Source organism: Zootoca vivipara, chromosome 3 (assembly GCF_965207765.1).
Source record: "Zootoca vivipara chromosome 3, rZooViv2.hap1.1, whole genome shotgun sequence".
In the NCBI taxonomy this organism is placed as follows: Eukaryota; Metazoa; Chordata; class Lepidosauria; order Squamata; family Lacertidae; genus Zootoca; species Zootoca vivipara.
Genome location: NC_142586.1, coordinates 70,843,456 through 70,870,893, shown reverse-complemented (window position 1 = coordinate 70,870,893; position 27,438 = coordinate 70,843,456). Strand labels below are relative to the sequence as shown.

Here is a 27,438-nt window from a genome sequence, read left to right as displayed (position 1 = left end):
CAAATTTTGTTAAATAAATAAAGCTGGCAAGAACAGTGATTGTCAGTTTTCTTACTCTACATGGATCCCTTTCATGTTGACTTGTTTATCAAGGAACTCGTACGTAACTGCCACAAAATTGTTGCATGGGAAAGGTTGCTGATGATGGAGAAGTTGTATATGCAGGCAACTTGTCTGCCATTACTCATCTTTTCATAAAAGAGCCTCTGAGAAGCTTCCAAGGAACCCCAGTACTCTTCAGCTGACAGTTTGAAATTGACACCGGACTTTTAATAGTTCTTCGAAAAGAGTACTATGTTTGGTAGGAGCAGATCGCTCCTCCCATCTTGGGACCTTGGTTGTCAAACCCCTTGCAAGTCAAACATTTCGGCTCCCAAACACCGCAAACCCGGAAGTGAGTGTTCCGGTTTGCGAATGTTCTTTGGAACCCTAACACCCGAGGCGGCTTCCACGGCTTCCAATTGAGTGCAGGAAGCTCCTGCAGCCAATCGGAAGCCGCACCTTGGTTTTCAAACATTTTCAGAAGTCAAACAGACTTCCCGAATGGATTCCATTCGAGAACCAAGGTATGACTGTAGTTAAAACAGAGAAAAATGAAATTAGTGCTTACAGTACTGCCTCCTGGCAATTCTTGGGAATCCAAGTTCAAATAATACCATGAGGGCACCACTATCATTTCTATCATAGGGACATAGGAAGCTTCCTTATGGAGAGCCAGATCATTGGTCAATCTCTATCAGTATTTCCTGCATCAGTATTCCCCTCCAGTGCTGCAGACAAGAATCTTTCCCAGCCCTACCTGGAGATGCCAAGGATCAAACCTGGGACCTTCTGCATGCAAAGTGGAGTCATAGTCCTTTTCTGAATCACATGCCTCTCCTAAACCACATGACTTTTTTGAGATAGCTTTCAGGAAATAATTATCAGGAGAAAGCTGCTAGCAGTGTAAGAAAACCCAGAATGAGTCAACCTCTTGAAATCTGCACTGTCCCCTTTAAGACTCCCTGGTGGGTTGCTTTATTAAACGATTTATTTAAAGGCCATAAACAAAGTGATATGTGATTACTTTAATGGGCATCATTCATCCCTGTTAACTTTCAAACAAACAGGCGCGAGTTATTCAACAAGTGAGTATTGACGCTGCTGCTTCCCTACCGCATGGCACACAGAGCCAGTTTTGTGTCTTGAAACTCATTCATGCAACTAACTTGCTCCCAGCGCAATCCTATACATGCCAACTTAGAAGCCATATTTAGGTCAATGGGATTTGCTTCATTATCCAGCTTTGCCAGCAACCAGTTGAGATAGCTCTACAATGGAGCGCATTTATTTCAAAACCTTATACACTGCCTATTTTATTTAAGTAATTTTATATTTTAGGTATTTAAGAAAATTTATATTCCATCTTCACACACACACCCCACACTCCCCACCAAAGGAGCCCAGGGCAACAAACAACAAGGGCTAAAACAATTTTTAAAAAACCTTTAAAATAATTCACGTACAGGTGCAGACTGGGAAAGATCTCGACTTAAAAGGTTTGTTGAAAGAGGAAGGTCTTAGTAGGCACTGAAATGCAACAAGGATGGTGTCTACCTAATATATAAGGTGAGGGGATTTGCACTGGTAGAGTCAATCTGGTGCTTCTTCCATTACATTTACATTGTGTTGACCTCCCTGACACTCCCTCTCTCCTGACTGATAAGCATCAGTGACTCAGCTGCTGGAAGGTTATGTGAGTTTTTTCACCCCACCAGTTCTGAAAGACCTGCATTGGCTCCCAGTACGTTTCTGAGCACAATTCCAAGTGTTGGTGATGACCTTTAAAGACCTAAACAGCCTCGGCCCAGTATACCTGAAGGAGTGGCTCCACTCCATCGTTCAACCACTAAGGTCCAGCTCTGAGGGCCTTCTGGTGGTTCCCTCCCTGCGAGGGAAGCAGGCAGAGGACCTTCTCAGTTGTGGTGCCCGCCCTGTGGTGCTCTCCCATCAGATGTCAAAGAAACAAATGACTATCTGACTTTTAGAAGACATCTGAAGGCACCCCTGTTTAGGGAAGTTTTCATATTTGATGTTTTATCATGTTTTTAATATTCTGTTGGGAGCCGCCCAGAGTGGCTAGGTAAACCCAGCCAGATGGGCAGGGTATGTATGTATGTATGTATGTATGTATGTATGTATAAATAAAATTATTATTATTATTATTATTATTATTATTATTATTATTATTATTATGCTGTCTACCACTGAGGAGAAACATACAGAAGAAAGCAATCCTCAGATCATGTTATTTAGGAATTTGAAGGTCAGCAAGAGTATCTTGAACTGAGCTCAGAAATAAACTAGCAGACAGAGTAAATCACATAAAGCTGGTTTGATGGGGACAAAATGCCTCGCACCTGTCAGCATCCTGACTGCCATATTTCCCACTATTTGCAGCAGTGGAACAGTTTTCAAGACCTGCCCCACGGGCAGCACAGCACAGTAGTCTAAACTGGACGTCAAAGGGGCATGGATGGCTGTGGCAAGTTCAGACTTTGTCACGAAGGGCTGCAGTTGATGACTTAGACCGAAAGCTTCACCCAACTTATCTCAGAGCAAGTAACCATTGAATTCAATAGGGTTTACTTCTAAGCAGACATGGTTAAGATTGCGCCAGCAGTTAGGTGTGTTTTATTCAAGCAAACCATGTAAGTTTTATGCAGGTACAATGTTATCTTCCAAATGAGAGAGCTCATCACTAAGATACATGATGTAAAAATGCAATCATATCTAAATAAATCCATGTAAATAAATTCATTTGCCATTCCTGTACTTCCAACTGTCGAAATGCAAGCCTCAGATTTATGATGCTTTCCTGGTTGCTCTTAATAAAGTATGGAGGACAAGCAGATCCTACGTATGAAAATAAAAAATGACTGGAGTTTCACTCTGGAGTTGCAGAGAAGTCATATAACGTAATTAAAAATACTTCAGTGAAGATTGCTATCTTTTTTGGCATTAAATTAACATATGCTATAAAATAAAATGACCAGCCTTGCAAAAAGGGAAAAGCCGGCCAATGTTTCCACAGTAGAGGTTCCATAAAATAGTGGAACATCCTGAACACAAATGATATCTCTTAGATGTTAAACAGAGCACTTTTAAAAAATGTTTTAGGGTGGGAGGGTCTTTAACCCTGGTGGGAGGCAAAGGCTAGAGATGCTGGAAGCCAGAGCTTATAAGTATTTCAAACTAATATGTAAAATTAAAGGATAAATGAAAACGCTCGTAAAATGGGATTTTTGAAGATAGGGCAAATACCGCCATACATATATTCCAGCAGACTGGCTGCGTAAAGAAGCAATATATACAAGTTGCTCCAGGGAGGTCTGAGGAGGCTTATCTCCCCTTAGAAAAGGCAAGGAGAGGAAAACATAAAGAACAAAGAATTCATTTTACCAGTTCCGGCATTCAAAGAACAAAACAAACAAGAGCAACCCACAAACTGAACCACTGCCTACCTGGCCAAGAAAAAGTCATAGACAGAAGATGCCATCCCATACATATCTTCCACTTTTTAAATGGGAACACCCTATACATTTCTTCTCAGGAGTAAGCCCCGCTGCGTTCAATGGGACTTACTCCCAGGTAACTGGGTATCTTTGACTGCGATCCTACTGTTAGGTACTGAGCTGAATCCGAGTATATTTCACCTACACATCTGGAAGTAAGTCTGACTGAACACAATGAGACCGGGGAAGGAAGTGAAGAGGTGGAGAATCTGCTGCTTCCAAACCCCTGTCACCTCTTCTCCCTCCACACACACTCACACACACTGTTGTCTCCCTGGCAGTTCTCTCGTTGGTTTCACAAAGGGAATGGTTTCAGGGCCTCACACTGACTACTACTGTGATTTTCCAGTGCTGGTGGCAAATCTGTGACTTCTCTGATATTTCTGAATAAAAATACATGAGCCTTCAAAATTGGATGTCTATGATGTTTGATGTGGATACTTGAACAAGTTTCCCATGTCCTGTATGAAACAATAGCATGTCTTTGCTCTATTAGAGACAAGAGAAAAGGCTGCAATTGTAAAAAACAACTGAGTATTTTCTTGCCCTCAGAAACACCTCAAGAACCTTTCCTCATTATCTTAACAACTCGGTGAGGTACAGTTACACCTTTAACTAGTAGGGGACAGAGACTGGACTACCATGAGAAAAGTTAGTGAAGGGAGAACACACTTGTCTCTAACTCTCCTCCATACCCCGGGACAGCAACAAAAATGTTGGCTTCCGGGCTGGCTGGGTAGCTTTCTTTTTGCCTCATTGCAGAGTTTTTATGAGGGAAAAGAAAAGTGCTTTTCAACAAAGGTCTTCAAGGGTGCTGTGAGATGAGGGTCACATCCACACCATGCATTTAAAGGACGCAGCTTCCCCCAAAGAATCCTGGGAATGGTAGTTTATCCCTCACAAAGGTGCAATTCCCAGCATCCTAAACAAACTACAGTTCCCATGATTCTTTGTTCCTTTAAATAGATGACATGGATGTGACCAAAACTGCATATACAGCCAAACCACTGTGCTTTTTGCACTCCCTCTTTTCAAGGGAATGTATTCACAGTGCCCTTGAAGAAGTCCTCTGTCAAAACATGTTGGGTCCAGTGACAAATGTTAAAGTGCAGGAGCTCATCATGACAGATTCCACAGCCACGCCCCCAAGGGGAGTCCAAAAATGCAGACAGCTAAGCTGCTCTGTTAAGTCTAATAAATTACTTCCTGATGCACCTGAGAGTTTCTTTCTTTTTCCTCCTGCATTTGTGATCTCCAGACATTTCTTCCAGATTATTGATGGCCTTTTCACTTCTCCTCACCCCTCAAATGTCTTAATGTCTTTACACTGAGAAAGCACTAGCAAACACTTATGCCAGCAATAGGATTGGAACAGCCCTCCACCCTGGCTGGATCAAGTACATCTATTATGCCCCAGATAGGAACTGAGACATTCCCACCAGATCCTAGGAACTGCGCTGCTCTATACAACAATTAATAGGATTGGACTGTTAGGCTGGATTTTATAGCCCACAAAGTGCTACACTGGGGTGAATACCGATTGCAATTTTGTTTCCGTTTGTGGTCTCTTGCATTTGCACACGTGAGACTCTTGAATAAGTAAAGTTGGTTCCAAACACAATAACTCCTTTGCTTTGGCCCTAACTAATCTCCAGTGCAATAAAAATGAAATAAATACCACTTAAAATGAAGCATTTCTAGGCTTTGTTTCATTTTGTTTTACTCTCTCGAGAATGCTGTGTTCCCTTGCATATCAGTCAGAAAAATAACAATCTAAATTTCCAATACACCAATTACATGTTGTCTAAACAGTCCTTTTGTATTCTCTTTCTGACTCTCTGTGCCAAGAAAGGGGGAATAGAGAAAGATGGCAGTAGAGGATATTCCAGAATGGAGGGATGCTCCACACCATCACCATCTTAAGCGATGTGCTGCAGCAATGGAAGTTCTATGCTCACAAGAGGGCTAGATAAATCTGCCCATTTTACTTTCTCTCAGTTTTCCCAAGTTATCCTAACGCCATGCATTTTTGTCTTTCTTTTTCACTTTACAGGGAGTTTCACCTACTACATGTACTTCTGCATGCAATTTTTGAATAGAGAATTGCACCACAAAGGTGAGTGAGGTGCAAATTATGGGGTACAGTTGATTTTTTTGTGTGTGTGCAAATTGGGAAAGGGGGTGTAAAAATGTGAACCCAACTGAATTTCTCCCCTAGTTTTTTTTTTTTGGGGGGGGGTAAACTTTCAGGTGTGCAGCCCAAGCTGGGTGTGTTTAGCCAATGAGAAGCTAATCACTTGGCTACAGCTGCCTCCACAGTTGCTCTGCAGGTCTCAATGGTAAGGGCATAGTGTATTTCCAACCCGCTCAAGGGCAACATCCTTTTCCTGCTTCTGTGCACCCATCACAATACCTTTTCACTGCTAGATACTAGATGCTTTTCACTAGAGATACTTGTGACATTCTTCAGAAGCGGGATCATATACAGTCTTCGGTGGCTCAGCAATGCCTGCCTCAAATGATTTCTCTTCAAATCAAAACCAAACCTGCAGAAGAATTCCTGGCTTCCTCAACCCACCTCCGTACGCATACTTAACAAAGGACTGTACTCTATTTCTTCAGCTTTCATAGAAGAATCCTTTATTTGAAAGCATCTTCTGTTTGAAGAGCTGCCCAGTCCAAGTCTGGGTTTAAAGAACCCCAATAAGAGAGAGCATTTTGTACATTTGTACATCTTTCATAGAAGAATCCTTTATTTGAAGGCATCTTCTGTTTGAAGAGCTGCCCAGTTTAAAGAACCCTAATTGCGTGGTTTGTGCAGTGACTCAGCTAAGCAAGGTAAGCTGGATCCGAAGGGTCCGAGCGACGAGACGAAGCAGCTGGGAAAACGAAGTGGCTGGGGGTCAGGAAAGAGAGACTGAATCCCAGCCGCACGCTCGATTAAATTAGCGAGCCACGCCCCCTTGGAGCGTCCTAATTGGACACGCCAAGGGAGCGCCACGGTCTGGGAGCCAGCCAATGGGCTGGGAGAATGGCAGCCATTCTCCCAGCACGTGCTCGGGCTCATGGCCCGCCCACAATCTCACCTCCTTCTACGTCAGAAGTGACTTAAGAGAAAGCATCAGCTGTGAAGCTTCCCATCAACACCTTTACAGCAGACTGAGCAGGCATATGGGACACATGGTCACAGTCTATTCTAGTATGGTGAGATATATTGCATTTCAATTTAAATTATGATAATTTTATGCAAATGTTATGCAAATCTGTACTCTATTTCCCCCTTTGGTTCGGTGATGAATTTCCCTGGGGGGGGGGGGGCACACAGGTAAGTGGCCACCTGTCTGATAACAAATATGAGCACCAATCCCTGTGGTAACCTGTACACCAAAAGAACACATTCATGTCCTTCACCAAGTGCTAAAGAAGAAGGAAAGCTACAAAAATGATATCCTGGTTAACTTGAAAGGATTATAAGGGGGAGGGGGTAATATCTAAGTATGAAACTGAGCTAAGACTCTGCTTTAATTTTAGCTTTATTAACTGCATCAAAATAATTATGCTCTATCATCTTACCAGAATTTTTATTGGTCTTATTCTGCCGGCTCTTTACTTGCTCGGTCCATAATGTAGGGTAACGAGAAGCTATATCTAGAAAATTAAGAACAAAATGAGATCATTATAATGGAAAATAGAAGCGATGACAGACTAGATTTAATGCAATAAAATATTAAGTAACCTAATAAACACAGCAAGGCTGATTTCTTATTGAGAAGCAAGTTTAGAAAAGGTTGACTAGTGATATTTAAGAGGAGATGAAATGCATGTTATGAATAGAAATCAAGTCCATATTAAATGACACTGTAAATTAAAGATTTAATGGGATAGTCAGTGCAGTTCATATTCTTCAGTCATAAACCCTGCTGTGCTTATGAGGTGCATCACAGTTCTTTATTGAGCTATGTGATCCTAGTGAGCTTTGGAAACCAACAAAAATTCTTGTATCACCTTAAAGGAAAGGCTAGAAGTGTATGTATTGTAGCATAAGCTTTCACTGATGGCAAGTGAAGAGAAGAAAAGCCTTGTTGGATCAGGCCAAAGGCCCATCTAGTCCAGCACCCTGTTCTCGCAGTAGCCAAAAACAGCCAGGACCCAAGTTCAACAACACTCTCCCTACTTGGATGCCCAGAGACTGAGGCACATTGCCTTTTGACAGTGGAGGAAGAACACAACCACTGTGCCTAGTGGCTGCTGATAGCCCAGTTCTCCATGAAAGATTCCACACTTCACTGCATGCAGAAAGTTACTTTCATCAAACATGTAAAAGGGCTATGTTAGAACACATCTATACCACCAGGTGCCGTAGAAAAGCACTAGGCATATCAAGAGATCCAACGCACCCTGGTCACCATTTCTTTCAGCTCCTGCCATCGGGACGGAGATATAGAACTATGCAGGCAAGAACGAGCCGTCTCAGGAACAGTTTCTCCTCTGATTTTGGCCTTAAATGGAAAGCCTGGACTTTGAAGTCATCTTATTTTACTTGTTATTTGTATTATATTTACTGTTTTTAATTAGGTTTTGTAATTTTGGATTATGCGGAATGCTTTATCTGAGTGGATGTAGCAACCGAGTAATTTCCGTTGTTCCCGCAAGGGGACAATGACAATAAAGATATCTAAAAATGTTCTTCTAGGACATCTCCCAGAAACACAAAAAATAGGCATCTTTTCTGTGACATAACACTGTGAGCAAATGGTCTATGGATACAGTATAGCCATTGTTTCCCCATCCCATTTCCAGAAATGCTCACCTTCTTCATCACCTTGGGGCTGAGTCTCCAGTGCAGGAGCCGAAGCATCATCTGAATTCAGAATGGAAAATATTTGCAAGGAGACTACAATTATGAGAGTAAGCTAAATAAGGGGACATACTTGATTGAGACTATAAAAAAAATGCATGTAGCCCAGACCATCCAATATATAAGCAAATAATATCAGTGTTATCATATACATTTTTTTTTTAAAAAAAACATTTCACATTTGAATGGTACAAGTGGGCCCTTCAACAAAAATTTGCCCTGCCTGTATAGGAATCCCTTCCCTCTCCCCTCATTGGCTGTGTCCCCCCCCCCCTGCCCCGCCAAGTCTTCCAATCAGCATTCTGTGTCCCTAAGCACACTCAGCCCTCATTGGGGTGTTGGGAGGTGGAGTGGATCTCCACTCTTTAGATATTTTTTGCTTTTCATTCATTCATTTATTAGATCTATATACCACCCTTCATTAAAAGATTTCAGAGATAACTATCTTCCTTTTGTGCATAGATGGTGCCTGCCGAGGGAACATTTCTTGATCTTCTGGCCAGTTTAGTCACTAAACCCAAAATGCATTTGCAGAGTCAGGAGGGTTTTCTTTTACGGAGGTTCATGTGGGCAGATCCCCACAAAAAGCCATTTGCCAAATAATAAAGAGAGACACCTACACAGGAAAGAGTTTTTACAAGGGTTCACATGGCAAACGGGTTGTCTGAATAGTCTGTCAAGAGCACAAAGTGCTTTTTGTGTGTGAAATCACAAGCATTGGGGAAATGCACTTCTTCAGTCTGTGCTCTGACCAAACAATGACGACCATCCGTTTTCTCTGTGCTCAGACTGAGCAATGCGGACCATCCATTTTGTCTGCGTACAGTCTGAAAGAAATGGCCTGTATGCAGTAGGCAACTGGATTTACAGAAACTTGAAACAAAAGCAGAGTTTGGCACAACAAAATGCTGCTAATTCTTCTGCAGATTACACAAACAAGTTCTCTAGACAAGTTTTGATTTGCTGCATATTTCCTATACTCATGCTACCCAACAAAGGAAAATATAGTAAAAATTAGAAAGAGATCGAGTCCTGTAAAATGTGTTGATTCAAGTTAAGACCAAATGCCACAAATCCTTTGCAAAATCAAAGCACTTTGGGAAAACAATGCTTTCGTTTTTTATATCTGGGGTGGGGGTGGGGAACAGTTTGTCTGAAAATCATCTTTTCACATAAGCAATGAAGGGGAATATGACTGTGAGCCATGATGGCTAGGGCTGATGAAAGATGGCACTTCAGAAACCTACAAGTTCTCCAGCCTTGTAAGAAAGACTGGAATAACTGGAATAAGACTCTTGAAACCTTACTGAAATGGCCAGGGCTGTTGGCTGTGTCTCATCTGAAGCTGTCTTTTGCTTGGATGCCGGATAGTAGTCAAAACCAAAGCTGGTGTGGATTTTAATCTTTATAAAAACACCACTGTTTTAATCTGTTTTTTACAGATAATTTCAGTGTTTTGTTTTATTTTCTTCTGATTTCTTTATTTTTTTGAAGAATATAATATTATATTATTAGAATTTTTCTTTTACAATCAAGTGGTATGTAATTTTTGATAACTGTTGTTGTTTAGTCGTTTAGTCGTGTCCGACTCTTCGTGACCCCATGGACCATAGCACGCCAGGCACTCCTGTCTTGCACTGCCTCCCGCAGTTTGGTCAAACTCATGTTCGTAGCTTCGAGAACACTAACTAAAAAATAGGGACCCAGGTGGCACTGTGGTTAAACCACTGAGCCTAGGGCTTGCTGATCAGAAGGTTGGCGGTTGGAATCCCTGTGACGGGGTGAGCTCCCGTTGCTTGGTCCCAGCTCCTGCCAACCTAGCAGTTCAAAAGCATGTCAAAATGCAAGTAGATAAATAGGAACCACTACAGCGGGAAGGTAAACGGCGTTTCCATGTGCTGCTCTGGTTTGCCAGAAGCGGCTTTGTCATGCTGGCCACATGACCTGGAAGCTGTACGCCGGCTCCCTTGGCCAATAATGCAAGATGAGCGTGCAACCCCAGAGTCGGTCACGACTGGACCTAATGGTCAGGGGTCCCTTTACCTTTACCTTTAACTAACTAAAATAATGATGATGTTCCCCAAACAAAAAGGAATGCACCAATGCAGCTGGCTAAGTGATGTTGTAAAGGCCTTTCCAGTGTAGAGCAGGTGAGTCTCTCCAGAACCTTGCCATCATCAAGTCACAATCCTGTACAGCAGTAGTATACACTGCAACTGCTCTGGCTTGTCATCAGTAGTGGTCACTGCCAGAGAACATTCAAAGATACCATGAGAATACTGACAGCATTCTGCGTGAGGCTAACTTGTGGGTAACTCAAGTAACCTCTAAAGGAAACAGCTGCCTCTGAAGAGCCTAGAAAGACTAGGGGTGTGTGTGTGTGTGTGTGTGTGTGTGTGTGTGTCTTTCTCTCACAATGTTCAAGCAATATTGCACAAAAATGAGAGGAACACAGTACCTGGCAGATGAGAGAGAAAAGGCAAGAAGCTGACAAGAGGAAGCCAAGATTTTTTTGGAGAGAGGACAGCTAGTCTCTTTTTGTGTGTACGGTGGCTGCGCTGCAGAGAAATTTGTTTGAATTTGTCGAAACAAATACCCTTCTGTCTGCGTCAGATTCCTAAAAGGGTGCCATAGGGCCTTTTTACATCATGCAAGCAACTTCATAAATCATTATTTCATGGCTGGTTTTAGAGATTTAGCTGAGTTACTGGCATCTCCCACAGACTCCGGTTGCCAGCAAACATTTCTCAGGTAAGAATCACAGAGGTGTTTGCTAGGATTAATGCTCATCGGAGAGAGCACGGGTTTTTTTCTCCAAGAATGCCAAGAATAATAATGATGAAGTAGTCGGTGGAGGGAAGGAAACTTGAATTCAGTCAGCTTCTGCTCCTGCGCTTCTGAACAGATGACTAGCACTAAGAGAGCTATTGCTCTTCTTTGCTGTGTCCAACACCCCCATTTTCACCTGACAGCCTATGTAGTTGCTTCTGCCAGCATTACTTCCTTGGCCACCGCTCAGCTGTACATGTGGTGGGGTGAAATCCTGACATCGCTGCTGCTGGACAGGATTAGGCAGGGGTGGCTGTTGGGTCAGGGTTGTGAGGTTGCACCAGAAGAAGCACCAGAGTGGCAGTGGCAAGTCTCACTGGTGCAACCATCTGGCCCCCAACTTGCTGCTGACTTACTCCTATCCAGGTGTCAGGAGAGTGTCTCCATCCCATTGCAAGTGCTGCTACTGGCTGTTCATAGAGTTGTGAGTTTAGGGCCGGTTGGCTGTATGCCCAAGTCCCTTCCAATTCCTGGATCCAACAAGGATCCAATAGATGGAATAGCCAAGCCAGCTTCTTGGTAATGGCCCACTGAGTATGGCTTGCTAAGGTAACAAAGGAAGTAGCTCTGTGCCAGAGGAGAAATGGGTGGGCCCCACTTCCTCAATGGTCTGGTAGTTAGAAAGACAAAAGCCAGAGTTGAGGTGTGTGATTAAAAAGCAAGAAGCAGGCTGGGCATTATCATTCCTTTTGGAGTGATAATGCTATAAGCCCTCCATCATAGACTCAGGTTGTATATATGTGCAAATCAACCATATATCCTAAAGACACCACAGTCTCCGTTGTCCCTCATTCCAAGGAAACTGAACTCTGCGTAAGCACCTGGAACCTCACACTGCTTGGACATTAGGGTGGCATGCAACCATATATTTGTGTGGACAGGCAGAGACCCCCTAACCCCATGCGACTCCCTAGTGGAATAAAGACTCTGAGGTTAGGCGGGAACCTCCAGGTGTCCAGCTTGGGAGGGGGCAAAGCCAGGTTGTATTTTAGAGAGCCATGTAGGATCAGGGGGCTGTGCACAACCACACAAAAAAGCCCCCATTTGATGTGGGGAGCGGTCACTGTATGCACAAAAATATATTGGCCATGTCTAAAGAAACATATAAGGAAGAGTACAAAAAGGCCCCCTTGCCCTGCTGAGATTCCTGCTTTCAGGTGATTGGACTAGACAACACTTGGGGTCCCTTCCAACTTTACAATTCTATGCTTCTATGAAACACAGATGCACAAAGTACACGAATACGAACATTTTCTTGTTTTATATTTCTTGTTTTATATTTGTGGGCTTTAAGATGAGGGTGGGTTTTAGGGGGGTGGGGTGGGGTTGCGAGACATTGCTGGAAGAAGAGGCCCTCAAAATCCTAAATGCAAATAATACTAATTCTAATCCTATGTCCAACTTTAGTTTGGCTAAAAATATAGTGTCATTTAAAAAACAAAACAAAACGGAGTGCCTTTTAAATGTCTGATAACATTATATGGAATACGTATAGCTGATCCCTGCAAAACCTTTCAATACAAAACATGCCGATCTCTTACAAAACACATGTTGGCTCTGACTGGCAACTGGGATCCCAAGATGCCCCTTAAACATCTTTCAAGATGTTTGAATGATGAACATTGTGAAGTATTAAGCTTAACAGTAATTCTGCCATGTTTAGGTAAATAGGGTCTGGCAGCTGACTGGCCTCCGTAGCAGGAGTTGGCTTCATAAAGTTTCCAGATTCACACCTGGTTTTGTTCCATATATATCAGGCACTGTTTGTAGCTGGGGGCAGGTGATAAAACTTATTCATTGCTGCCCAGCCTCAAAATCCAGGAAACTTTTAAAGATGGGCACAGCGCATGCTGGCTACACAAAGTGCCAAAACAACCAAATTTACGATCTGTATTGAGTTTCTTCAGAAAGTTATGAACACCTGGAGCCCACGCATTTGCCTGGCAAATGTATCAAAGAAAGATTGTCCTCGAGTAATATATGCATAATTTATATTACTCAGTTTAAACAGCTACTGATTCTTTTCATAGGAGTAAAAGAGAAAATGGCAATTATTCCTAAGGATCCTGTGCAGGATCATAAATTAAGGATAGTTACATAATTTCCCATCTGTCACATATCCTTAGCTTGGGCACTTAGAGGGGGGGGAACCCCACACATATTAAATATAGTTGAATATGCATTACCATTAATCTTGGAGCTAATGCCATCGACTACAGTGGGAGGTAAACTGGTCCAGACATATGAATGATTTTAGCACCAGCACATAAAAAGCTATAAGGATATATCATTAATAATAACAGCAACTGCTTGGCTCTGAATATGATCCATCAGTTTTAATCATTACAATAACTCATCGTAACAGAATTTAACCTCAGTCGCCACAGTGATGGAATAAATAATGGCACTGACATTTTGATCCTAAACCAAAATTGGCTTTACAAAAAGGTGCAGAATGGTCTGATGCACTAGGATGAGGGTTAATAGAGACATTTTAAAACAACCACAACAACAACAACAACAACCCAGCAATGCAACAATTTAATAGAGGCTCTACTTTTGATACAACTGATATTTCGAAACTAGAAAAGGTTTAATCTAAGATGAGTTAAAACCCCTGATGTTAAAAACAATTGTCTTAGTTCAAGGAGGAAAATCCACAGCTTTCCATTCCCATTTGCATAGGAACACTTATTTGGGCTGTTCTGCTGAAATGATGGCAGAGGCCAATAACTTAAGAAAGGAATATGGAGTGCTGTTTTTCTAGAAAAAATGGTGTCAAAACTCACCATGAATTCCTCCCTTGTTGTCTTATAATTCCAATGGCTCCCACCTGAGAGATGCCGGAACCGAGTTCCAGCAAGTTCTGGGGGGGGGGGGGGAGCCCTGGGAATATGTCATAAGTCACTTATACATGACTAGTTCCATGTGTCCAGAACTGAAATAATTAGGTTGGATGTAAAAATCATTAATTCCAAAGGATGAAATGTCAGAGTACACAATGGAAGTCCGCAAAGGGGAAATATGAAAGTAGAGGATAATGCATTTTTTAAACTGGGGTATGAGTTACCTACCTCATTAGGTAACTAATCCTGTTGTCTGGAAGCATTTAGGATGCCCCTATAAATATATGCGGGTGGCGATGTGAGTTAAACCACAGAGCCTAGGGCTTGCTGATCAGAAGGTTGGCGATTCGAATCCCCGCAACGGGGTGAGCTCCCATTGCTCAGTCCCAGCTCCTGCCAACCTAGCAGTTCGAAAGCACATCAAAGTGCAAGTAGATAAATAGGTACCGCTCTGGTGGAAAGGTAAATGGCGTTTCCATGCTCTGCTCTGGTTCGCCAGAAGCTGCTTTGTCATGCTGGCCACATGACCTGGAAGCTGTACGCCGGCTCCCTCGGCCCATAAAGCGAGATGAGTGCCGCAACCCCAGAGTCGGTTACAACTGGACCTAATATTCAGGGGTCCCTTTACCTTTATAAATATATGTGGCTGCATACATGGGCATCCTGATGCCTGCCCTGAAAGGCTTGAGTACTTTTTTGAAAGCCCAATTAGAACAAGAAGATCAGGGAACGTTCGCAAAGTCTCGTCCCAGGTGGGATATCTCTCTCCAATGCAGGAAATAATTTATTGTGCCTTGAGGCAGGGGAAATAAGCAGTGGCGGTCACTGGACATGGCTAGCACAGGTCCTGCTTGCCTCAATCATGCTCACAAACATTCAAGCAGGGTGCTCACTTTTGCTCAAATGCTTGTAGCTTTATATTCAAATGTGTGAATCTTCACTGCATCCCTTAGACAGTCACAGGACAACTGTGCTTTAAGGTTGTGGGGAAATGTGACAGTCGTGTCTCAGGGCAATGATGTTTGATAGCTCTGGGACTCTTCTGTTCCAGGCTGAGTGAAAACAAGAATATGAATACATACTGCTAAGATAACGTTAATACATCTGCTTGTCAGTAGGCATCCAACCTTATTTTTATTTGCAGTAGATTACCCCACAGGAATGTGCTCCAGCTTGCTGTTTAGAATGTCAGGCAGGAATATTTTTCAGGAGATTTATATCTACGGAAATCCACCAAGACGTGGCCTCTACTTGCCAGCAGGTTTACACCCAAAACTAAATCAAGTTACCTACTTGAAACAACAGGCTGGTTAGAGTCTTGGCATTGAACTAGGAAGACCCAGGGTCAAATTGCCAGCAATCCATCAAGCTCACTGGGTAATATTCAGCCCTGGGTAATATTCAGCCCGGTATTATCACCTATCCTAACCTACCTCACAGGGTTGATGTAAGGATAAAGTGGGGGAGCATACAAGTAAGCCCTGAGCCTTCAAGCGGAAACATGTCTTTGTCATGTTTAACTAGACATGACAAAAAACATTGCAGGCAAATGTATATCACCTTAATCAGGGCAGACTGTGTCAGTTGTTCCCTGTGTGCAGTGGAGATAGATCCAGTTGGTGCAGACCTATCATTAAATCAATGGCTGCTTAATTTTCTGGGAATGAATGGTGCTGGATCTAACAGAATCATCTCTGTGCCCAGGCTTATCCTGTGCTGCTTCTATCAGGCAAAAGACGTATCCATAGTCAATGGAGAGCAAATTTCCTATTTCATTATAAGATATTTACCTGTTTTTCCTGTACCTTCACGTTGTGGCAACTTCTCATTTAGGGAACCTAAAAGGTTAGAAGAGGGGGGGGGAAGGTGAATTAGAGGAGGGGAAAGCAGATGTGTGATCAAGAGCAGATCCACACAGTGGGTGGGATTCACTTAACAAGCCCCGTCAGTGGAAGCTCTGTGCAAAGACCTCCATTTGCACAATGATGCTTCCCACCCTCTTCCCTCATGCTCCCAAAACTGGCTGCCCCAGAAGAGTGCATGGAGGAGGAGAGGGAGATCATTCTGTCTGGCAAGCTGAAATACTTGTGCAGACAGCATTCATCATAGCATGACCATTGAATTCCACCTTATACTTTTAAATCACAGTCAGCACACTTCTAAAGGACATGATTTCCTTCAAAGAATCCTGGGAGCTAGAGTTTCCCCCTTGCAGAGCTACCATTTCCAGCACTATTATCAAACTACAGTTCCCATGATTCTTGTGGGAAGCCATGTGTTTGCAAAAGGCACACTGTCAATCTGCCCCAAGGAGAGCGAGAGCGAGTTGGCAACCTTGGCAAGGTTGTGGTAATATAGGAGAACTGAGGAGGGAAAGCAAAACAAATGATTCTGTGAAGCACTTACAGGATACTTTTCACAACTCCTATAGTGCTAAGCACATGAGAAAGAAACTATGCAGAAGCAAATATTTTTGCACACAACTTCAGGGGAAACGTTAGCTAACAACAGGGTGTACGTACATCACCTTTCCCTGCAACCATTTAACACCTGTTTCTAAATTTCCGTTCCGTCTCCCAAGGGCTCAGTGGCTCTGGAATTTCTTTCAGTTCCCTAAATGTTGATATCTTGACTTAGGGAGCAGTAAAAATGTCTGTGTTGCATCTGGTACTTTTCAGCAGACAGTTTGTGGGGGATGGGAGTATTTATCTTTATGCTGCCAGGAGAGCACATTTGATTACTTTGTACCTCTCAAGTTGACCGGTTTTCTTACAATAGTAGACTAACGGGGGCAGGAGGCACTGGAGAACCTGTGAACTGTAATAATGCTTAGCGCCCATCGTCTAAGACTGGGGTGTGCAAAGTTGATTTCAATATTGGTGGCCTAACTGTTTTTTTTCAAGGATGGATCAATTGTAGCAAACACAGCATAGCCTCATTTATCCAAACAGCCTTGTCCAGGAAGCAGTGGGAACATGCAGATAACCAGGAGTTCAGATGCACAGGAATGTTGTATCCATAAGAGTTACACTGTGACCTACGTGAGCTCATGTGGAAGGCAAAGAGTTAGATAACAAATAATTGGGATTTCAGCTAATCTGCAAGAACAGTGTTGAATGAGTTCTGTGGGTGGCATAACGCAGATAGACTTGAGTGAATCTAGTGAGGATTCCGGGGGAATAGCAACAGGGTGTGTAGTTTAGCTACAGGCAATTTCTAGGGGTACGTCCAAGGCCATGAAAAAAAAACCCCACTGAAGGACCAAAACGTATGAGAACTGAAAGCAGGATTCACCTAATGTAGGGTTGTCCTATGTCCAGAATTTCATGGACATACCCAGAATACTGCAGCCGAAAGCAGTGCCCGGGCAGATTATCAGGGATAATCCGGATGTATGGCAACCAATGTCTGCAAAGTTATTTTTGCTGATGTCCCTCAAAAATAGCTCAAAAGCATCCAATTTCTTTGCGATTTTGCAAGCTCAACAACTTTTCTGTCCAGATTTTCACTTTTTGAAATATGGCAAACCTACCTAATGAGTCCTATTAGTGCAAGCCCAGCATGAGGTCTTCCACCTGTGAAATGGGTTTCCCCCCTCTCCCATCCACATGATCCAGGTGCACTGAAATTGGCTCAAACTGGGGGAGAACCCTTAGAATAGTGGTAGGGGGAGAGGGGGGATTGTTCAGCAATGTTGAACCCCACCTACAGTCTATTGTATCACACCAGACTAAGTAATTAATTTATCTTCTAGGACCCTTGCAGAGGAAGAATATGGGATGTTTTCCCCAACTCAATAATGCAATGAAAATAATTTAAATGAATATTACACAAATGAAGCTTATTTTTAAACATTGATCATGTCCATGTTTTGTGCAAGAAACACAAAAGGAGCTGGGGGAGATGAGCTTCAACACTAATTTGATATATCCACCCTACCACCCAAATAACCAAATATAAATACAAAACCAAATGACCAAATATAAATACAAAACAGACTGAATTCTGTCTCATAAAACATCCAATAGTAAACCCATCAGTTTGAGCTTTTTGTGAAGACTCAATGCTTTGAGTTAACTCAGAAGTTCAATGCTCCCCACAGTTAAAAGGGGTGAACTTTGACTAGATTGTGCCTACTTAAGGATTTAAAAATGCACTGGATTTATTGGAACCCCTTCACCCACATATGTTTTTTATCACTGTTGCCCACAGTCCCTGAGCCCATTGATCTGGCAATTATTCTCTTTGTGAGAGGCGGGGGCTAAGATCTGGAAACCAATTTTATTTGCATATCAAAAGGCAAGTCTAGGCAAGTGATCTACTAGAGCAACAAAGGCAGTTTCTGCCCCCCCCCCAAAAGCCAAAACCAAACTAGAAGGGATCTAGATAATCAGTATAATCAAAGAAAGCCTGGAGTTGACTAGGCACTAGCCACTTTTTGGGGGCGGGGGCAGTATTTGAAACTGCTTGGATGATAATCATCCAAATCTAAGTGACCCAACAATAGGTTTTTCCATAAGAGATGTACCACCACCTCTTTCAGTATCAATGGAACATGCCTCTCACTCAGAGATGTTCATTGTTCCAGTTTCCAGATATCCAGCCCCAAGAGCTACCATAGGCAAGAGTGGGGGGTGGGACAGTGGGCGGAAAGACACGCAGGTTTGTTTGTAGGGCCACCTTAAACCTTCTTAAACCTTGACAGTGTGTTGGATCTCTAAATGCCCCCATAAAGTTTGGGGAATCTTAGGACTTAGAGGTGAAACGTGAAAATTGGCTGTTTGGCTTGCAAGACTGCGGACTGCATGGTGAGTTGAATTTGGGATTGAATTTGATCGCTTGTGGACGTACCCTACATATCAGTCTGAGGTCATTTTAAGTTTTGCACAGAGGATCTATGAAACTACAATCTTCTTTTAATAACTTCAATAGGAAGTTAGCTTGCTGTTTGAAGTACTGTTGGCTATTACATTGGGACATGAGGTTCATCCAAATCCAAAGTTCATAACTCCACTCAAATGATGGGAAACCAAACCACATGGAATCCAAGAAGGAAGAAAAATCATCTAATCCAGTGTGAGGCTTAAAAGCCAACCTTAGCAGAGAATTAGTTGAGCTTTTCAGGAAAGCCGAAATGTCTATCTGTGAGTGTAGGAAATTTCCATTACTGCACCAGATGTAGGATCTTTTCTTTCCCGATAAACAATATGTTTATAGGCGGATTAAAACAGTCAAATAAAAAGTTGAACAGATTCTTTTAGACATGATATATGTCTTTACCTGGGCAACGTGGAGTTTTATGTGCTACAGCTGTACCACTGATGGGACGACCATTGGAAGTGACACACCAACAGTAGCCTGTGTAGCTGTGGCACTGGACCTGTCAGAAAACAACACAAAGTATATGTAACAGAACATGCACAGTTTAGCGTTTCAAATTTTCATTAAAAACAGTTTTATCAATTAGCTACTATACTCTGCTATAATCCTCTATATTACCATTAAAGGTAAAGGGACTCCTGACAATTAAGTCCAGTCGTGAACGACTCTGGGGTTGCGGCGCTCATCTCGCTTTAAAGGCCGAGGGAGCCGGCGTTTGTCCACTTCCGCAGACAGTTTTTCCGGGTCATGTGGCCAGCATGACTAAGCCGCTTCAGACCTAACACCCAGACTTTTCTCTAGTGTCAATGGCCTCCATTTTTTCCCTGTAGGACATGGGGTGCAATCTGGGACTCAGCTGAGAGGGGACAAAATCTGATGTTCACCCCAGACTTTGGAAATCAACAAGGACACATTTAGTCTTTAACTGTACTTTCAAAGTGTAATCGTGTACTTTTCCCCAGATGGACAGGAAAGAGCTGAAGAAATATTGCTTCCTAATGTTGTTGACTATAGTCAAGTGTGAGACCCACACGTCACACAGTTCACCGGCCTTAAGCTAAGAGTTCAGGATTGACATTCCCAAGTTTATAAAGGCACATATATTCCTTTTAGCCGTTTTAAAATATGAACTGTGACATCAGAGCAAACCCATAGTTATTCTGAGTCGGAAAAATGAGCTGCTGCAACCAGATGCAACAGACATAAATCTGAATTGATAGACATGCCAGATAAATAGTCAAGAATTTTCAGCCAACCTGGCTGTAAGTCCCATCATCATTGCATTCTGGAATAAACACTTGCTGGAACTCTTTGCGTGCTTGTTCCTGAGTGTACTTCCTCTCTGCCACACATCTTGAAAGATCTAAAGAAAGGAAAGCAATACTGTGTTAGTGCCTCTGTACATCAGAATACCGTAAAATAGAATAGGTGTGAGTGATGCGGATTCCATAGGCTGGCTCTGCACAGCTTCCTTTGAGTTGTCAGTTTTCTCCTTGAATATTCAGAGCAAGTCTTCAGCCAGGGAAATTTAGGAAACACCCAAAAGGAACAGAATACTCAGACTCTGATCCAGATGCCCATGAAGTATACTTTGCAAAATTGTATGGATCCTTGCTCCAATTTTGCAATAACAACAGCCACACATGCTGTCTGATCGGCCTTAATGTACCAGAAGTGTGAGAGCCAGTGTGGTGTAGTGGTTAAGAGCAGTAGACTCGTAATCTGGGAAGCCGGGTTCGCATCTCCGCTCCTCCACATGCAGCTGCTGGGTGACCTTGGGCTAGTCACACTTCTTTCTGAAGTCTCTCAGCCCCACCCACCTCACAGAGTGTTTGTTGTGGGGGAGGAAGGGAAAAGGAGATTGTTAGCCGCTTTGAGACTCCTTAGGGTAGTGATAAAGCGGGATATCAAATCCAAACACTTCTCTTCTTCAGAAGGCCTTTTTTTGGGGGGGGGGGGGTTACTAAATATAAACATGCCTCTGAAATATAGCTTGCTTGAAAAAACAACAACACATAACTCATTTGTGGTTAATATTTCCCTGTCATACCATGTTTCATACATTTGGAGGGAGGGGGTTTGAAATAGAAATGTGTTCATCTTGTAATGCTCAGGCATATATTGAATCAAGCAGCAGTCCCCTTCATCCCAGAGAAGGGGCTATAAAATGCCTCCCACTCATCCCAGATGCCAGACACTAAGGCACTAAGATTCCAGAAAGTAGGAAAAGGAGAAAAGTGGCTGTGGCCTTTCGTTCCTGCTGCTGTTGCTACTTCTGTAACTGCCACTAGACTGGGAAAATGACAAAGAAATATGGTAATCAGAAAGGGCAGTACTTAGGCATGGATTGGGGGGAGGATTAGGCAACAATGGTGTGCTCCTAATGATGTCATCAGAAGGACAGCAGAATTCCTGAATTTTGACCTAGGCATGAAAAAACAAAGCTGTATTTCCAATCTTCCAGGAAAATAGTTGGCTTTACCAGCACCAGGACCACAGGAATTTGCCCAAAGGGGGGGGGGGAACTATGCACCTTTGCAAGTATCATATTTAATAAAGACTTCTATAGCCAATTCCTGTTACTGTAATTATGTACTGCACTATTAAAGTCCATTAAAAATATCACATTTGAAGACCAAGTAGAAATCAAATGGATTCATTAACTAGCATACATAATTAATGCTGTAAAAAGTATCTGATTCTGTGATGAGTTCCCTGCTCCCCTTGATTCAAAGTTCAACTTACTTGGAAATCCAATGAAGCCTATCCTGAAATCCTTACCCCATCATTCTCCACCAACAGGACTAGCTGTTTTCTTTCATTACTTGCTTTTGTTAAAACTGTGAGTGTAACTGGTTTAATTGACACTAAAATGGGAATGCCTATGTGTGTTGGTGAAAGGGTTTAACTGGTATATTCCATCGAAGCTGAAGTACAACAAGAAGGGCTCTGTCTCACTTTTAACTGTGTTAATAATTAACTAATTGTTGTTCTCTAGCAGCTAACATGTGAGTGACTGTATGCATATTGTATGATGCTTTTGTTTTTGAAGATAGTTCTGCAAGTAAATATTTAATTAAATTTATTGCCTTGGTAATGTTTTTCTTCCAAAAGGACTCAATTTCTATGCATCCAGTCACTTCAAACTGCAACATTAATATCTGCAATAAAAAGTGTACTTAGTTTTCTTGGACTTCCCACACTCCACGAGTCCTTTTGAAGATATTTGGGAGGGTTTTTTTTTTTTACATACACATATATGCAGTGCTATTTTTTCTAAAACAAATGTTTAGGGGTATTCTCATTTTGACTCAAGAAAACATAGCTGCCAAGTCTCCCGTATTCCCCGGGAAATCCCCGTTTTTCCAGCTGTTCCTAGCTGAAAAAAACAGATTTTTTTTGTTTTCCCCCTGTTTATTATGGCGCGACGGCCATTTTGGAACTGGGCGGAGCATGCTCAGAAGCGACTTTTGATGCTGCTCTGCCCAGTTCCAAAATGGCTGCAGTGCGACTTCTGGCGCGGCAGCTATTTTGGAACTGGGCAAAGCAGCATCAAAAGTCACTTCTGAGCATGCTCCGCCCAGTTCCAAAATGGCGGCAGCGCTACTTCCGGTCTGCTACTTTCGGCCCGGTCCCTTATTTCTTCGACAGCAACTTGGCAGGTATGTCAAGAAAACCACCATTTTATAGCTCAAATTGGGAAAAATAAATACAGTAAATGGACAAAAGTACAAAGATTCACAAAATGTTGAGGGGTATGTGTACCCCTGCATTCCCACAGAAAAAAGCACTGCATATATGGAAGTTCAAAGACTTATCACTCCTTTGCTTGAGACTGCAACACTCTGGGGGAATTTTTTAAAGTTCAGTTTCAATTTGGACAACATTTAATGACAAATTTCCGCTTTCCAAAGCGCGAAACTTCCTACTCTCATTAGAAGTACATTTTGGTTTTGGGAAGGAAAAATCCCTCATATCTGAGGCATCTGATGAAGTGGGCCCTGGTCCATCAAAGCATCTGCCACAATAAATCCATCCATCTTTAAGGTGCCATGAGAAACTCCCCCCCCCCCTATAAAGGCCAGTTTCTTAAATTCACACCAAAGGCTCTTGCTGTAGTTGGGTTCTGCTGTGGTAGTCAACTGCCAATGTTTTTAAAAGTAAGAATAAAATACAACTGCTTTGCCCAGCTTTCATACCATACGCCTTATCCCAAGCTTATAAGTTTGCTCATGCTTATACACTACTTACTAGCATGTGGTTTTAATGGAGAGAGTGTTTCGGCTGAAAATAAATCTCTCCTTTGGTGGACTTCTGTCTTCATTTTCAGTGCAGCATGTGGTTTAAATGGCAAAAGGAAAAGTGATCTAAATTCCAGGACGCGAGAGTTCCAATCCTCAACGCACTTTGTCAGGAGCAAGCCCCACTGAGATGGATTGCACCTATTCTCCTAAAGAATGTGTGAAGGATTTCATCCAAGCTCTCTCATACGAGGCTGATAGTATTATAAATCAGTTCTTACATAGGAATTATCACTGAAGGGTGCTAGAGAGATGAATTCCTATAGATTTCTCCTGACTGAAACATCCTTCTTTGTAGTCTATCCAATATTCTAGGAGCTTACATAAAGTTAAATCTGATGGAAAAGGACACCTGCTAACGTTTCTGGAATTATTCAAGCACAGGAAGCTGCCTCCTATTGTCATGGAGCTGAAGTGCATGTTTCTACCTCAAGACAAGCAATGTTACCATGTTGCTCTTCTGGCTGTTTAGGGCAGGGGTGGAGAACCCGTGCCCCCCCCCAGATGCTGTCATACAGCAGTCCCCACCATCTGTGACCATTGGCCATGCAACCTGGGGATGATGAGAGTTGGGGTCCAACAACATCTAGAGGGCCACAACTTTCCCATTCATGGTTTAGGGCACTGGTTTTCAAGTGCAGATGTTTATTAAAGGTTCCTCAGATTTCCTCACATTTAGTTATGTGGAAAGTTCCACGTCTTGTCCTCTTTATGAGCCATCCATGAGCGATATCATATGCCTTAGCTTTACAGTGAGGTCCAGTGCCGCGGGCCTTCTGGCGGTTCCCTCAGTGCGAGAAGTGAGGTTGCAGGGAACCAGGCAGAGGGCCTTCTTGGTAGTGGCGCCCGCCCTGTGGAATGCCGTCCCGACAGGTGTCAAGGAAATAAAGAAGTATCTGACTTTTAGAAGACATCTGAAGGCAGCCCTGTTTAGGGAAGTTTTAAACGTTTGATGTTTTATCATGTTTTTAATATTCTGTTGGGAGCCGCCCAGAATGACTGGGGAAACCCAGCCAGATGGGCGGGGTATGAATAATAATAAGTTGTTGTTGTTGTTGTTGTTGCTGTCACAGTCTGGTTCGATTTGTGCATTTAATCCTAGGTATCTCATTGAATGGCAAAGGTGAAAATACATATTTTTACAAATGGACTTGTTTCAAAGATGAGTATTTTTTTCCCCTCAGCAAGAAAATTCCATACAGGCCAGGCCCCATTTAAATGGGACAAAGCAAGCTTACCCTGTTTTCTCTAGGCCAGTGAGTATTCATGTACAATATATTATACTAATTTCTGCAGTTATCTATCTTTTTATTTTATAAACAGAAATTCCTACTCGACAGATCAAAATAATACTTATCACTGAGAAAAGACTACTTAGAAAGTGATTAAAGTAAAATGTTTGAAATAAAATATACCCTAAGGGCAAGCCACAGACGCTTAGCTGTTCTTGAACCAAATGTAGAGGTTTTCTTAAATCTGTAAAGATTTGAATAGATGGGACTAATATTAAGTCACACAATTTGGAAACTTCTAAGATTTCCCTCTGCACCCACACCCACTTTATATGGATGTTTCCGTTTTCTGGCTTCTCTCCCCCCCCCCATTTTTCAGAATGCCGAATTTCAGTGACATCTTGTGGAAGCATCCGCACAAGCTTTAAGTTGGTTTTATACCAGTTAAACCAGGGATGGGGAACCTGTGGCCATCCAGTTCCAATAAGTCATCATGGCTAAATGGTCCCTTGAGTAAAGGTGAGGTATAAATGCAATAATAATAGATAATTTGCTGGAGATGCTCCCCACACTGCTGAGCCATTTCCATATTTTAAAAGACAGGCAGTTGCAAAATGTGAAGGATGCGACAAGCTGATCCATAAATGACAGCACCAACATTTCAGCATCCAGTGGTCTGTTCTTCAAAGTATATTTCACCATCCACATATGTTGTTCGCCCAAAAAGTCAGGTCTTTGGGGTGGGGCAGCTTGCCTTAGTGGATTTAAAATATAAGAGAAGTACACCGGTTCACTTGTTAGCTGACATTAGTGAGAAATAGTTCGCTGAACTGTTGAAATTCTTTACCTATTCCTCAATGTGTCAAAACACAGACTTCCTGCTTTTTAATAGGGATATTAAGATACTGAGAAGAGTAGCCAATTTTAAATGGCACGAGCCAAGGGATGAGCCAAATTTTGCAAAGTATAATATATTAATATAAAAGCTTGGTTGATTGTTTCAGCTATCTCAATTTTATTTTTGCATGTTTCATACTGACCCAAAGTTACCTGCAAACTAAAATTAAAAACAGAACCTCAGCAGATTACTGGCCGAGCCGGACTTTTGCTAGTCAACTGCTAGCTTTTATTTAGTCATTTCATATTGATTACACTGAATTCTGTTTTATTTTTCACGAAACTTGTTCTGCTGTATATATTCCTCCCCCTGTTTTGTTGATTTAAATTGTGATGACTATTGGCTTTTGTTGTGTTTATTCTCTCCTTCCTGCCTCCCTCATTTTACTTTGTATTATGGTGATTGGTGGTTTTAAGCAATACAATTGAATTGATTTTCTCAATGAGAAACTGAGCAAGAGACACATTCATAGAGGTGTTCAAATGGACCCCCTGATGTCTTCACTGAACATGAGGAGGAAATAGGATTTTGCCTCTTAGCCATTTCCAAATGCAGGTGCACCCACTAGCAACACCCCCTCTTCCACGGATGGGAAATAAATTTGATTCAGTTTGCATTTCAATATGAACCTGCCATATTCACACTTTCTGAAACATTATGCAGATTAAAATATAGCCATAATATGAAAATGTGCACTTTTCTGAATTTTGCAATGCTGGTTTTTTTTTTGGTCAAGTAATGTGTGCACAAAAGGCAGGCAATGGGGTAAATTATGCATAAAGATGCATATAATAACAAAAATAACTTGCAAAAACTCATCATATCACAGGAAATTACTTCACAAAAATATGTACATTAAGCACAATTGCATACCAAAATGTGTCTGTTAGGGAAAATTTGCACTGATCAATTTTAATGAGGATTTTATTTTAATGACAGCAAGCAAGCAACTGGTGTGTAAATGTGAAGAACTGGACTTGGAGAAATGAAAAACTGAATGAGAGGAAATGAAATGGACAAATTCACCCATCCATGCCTCATGCCTTTGACATGAGCAGAGATGGAAGTATGTGTCTTCTGTATCTGAGTAAGGCCTTCTCTCACTAAAAATGAAATAATGGCCACCAGCTGGGGTGTCATGCTCAGCGGGAACAATCACACACCCCTTTCATGTACTCACTGAACATGCAAGGAAACTCCTAATGAGTTATACATCTACAGCTATACATCTACAGAGAGGTTAAGTTTGATCTCAGACTTTCAGGTGCTATTTTGAAACAAACATACAACCCCAAAACGTTCATATATTAAAACTAGGGGTGTTCAGCACTCACATAAAAGTACAGCATTTCCACACACATGCATACACAGAAGGGCTGGTGTATAGTGCCAGAAGCAACAGACCATTTCTACCTCTTTTAAAAAAAGCAAAATGCTGCAATCTGGATCTCCGCAAAGAGACAAAGTTATCTAAGCTGGAGTGTTCTTCCATTGGCACCTAAACAGAGCCTACCTCTGAGCAATTCCCATTTGCAGCCACTCAGCAATTTAGATATTTAAATAAGGAATGCTCTACTGGAATCTTGCCCGATGAGAAAATATTTTTCGCCTTCTTTCGGCACCAGCGTAAATTCTGGTGAGGTTTGACTGTTGCTGTTCCAATTCTGCTTGAAAGCCACAGTTTCTCCTGTTTATTCCTCTCTACTTTGTGATGGGGTCATAATTCCATCTGAAACAAGAGAGTCCGTGCAGGTGTTGGGACTGGTGCCTGGAAGTAGTGTGAGGCTTGATGGAGGCCAATAAACAGAGGCTGAATCCTGATAAGATGGTGGTGCTGTGGGCGGGTATGCTGTGTCTGGGACTCAAGTGTACCACTTGTTCTAGGACAGGCTGCACTGCCCCTGAAGGAACCAGTTCATGGCCCAGAAGTTCCCTTGGATTCCAATCTGTTCCTGAAGTTCCAATTGGCTTCTGTGGCTAGCAGTGCTTATGCCCAGCTTAGGCTAGTTTGCTAGCTATAGCCATTCCTTGCCCTGGGT

The 27,438-nt window shown here is 42.3% G+C and overlaps 1 protein-coding gene across 4 annotated transcripts in view; it reads right to left on the bottom strand.

The window, feature by feature from the left end:
- SMOC2 (SPARC related modular calcium binding 2) overlaps positions 1-27,438 on the bottom strand; it is a 149,709-nt gene that overhangs the window by 60,370 nt on the left and 61,901 nt on the right. For 2 of the 4 annotated variants that reach the window (XM_035108528.3, XM_088666393.1), the window contains exons 3-7: positions 20,225-20,331; positions 19,368-19,467; positions 15,878-15,925; positions 8,365-8,415; positions 7,128-7,202 (exon numbers count right to left, since the gene is read on the bottom strand). In XM_035108528.3, coding sequence (XP_034964419.1) covers positions 7,128-7,202; positions 8,365-8,415; positions 15,878-15,925; positions 19,368-19,467; positions 20,225-20,331 — 381 coding nt within the window. Of the gene's footprint in view, positions 1-7,127; positions 7,203-8,364; positions 8,449-15,877; positions 15,926-19,367; positions 19,468-20,224; positions 20,332-27,438 lie in introns of all 4 variants that reach the window. The other 2 variants (XM_088666390.1, XM_088666392.1) reach the window with 1 other exon arrangement.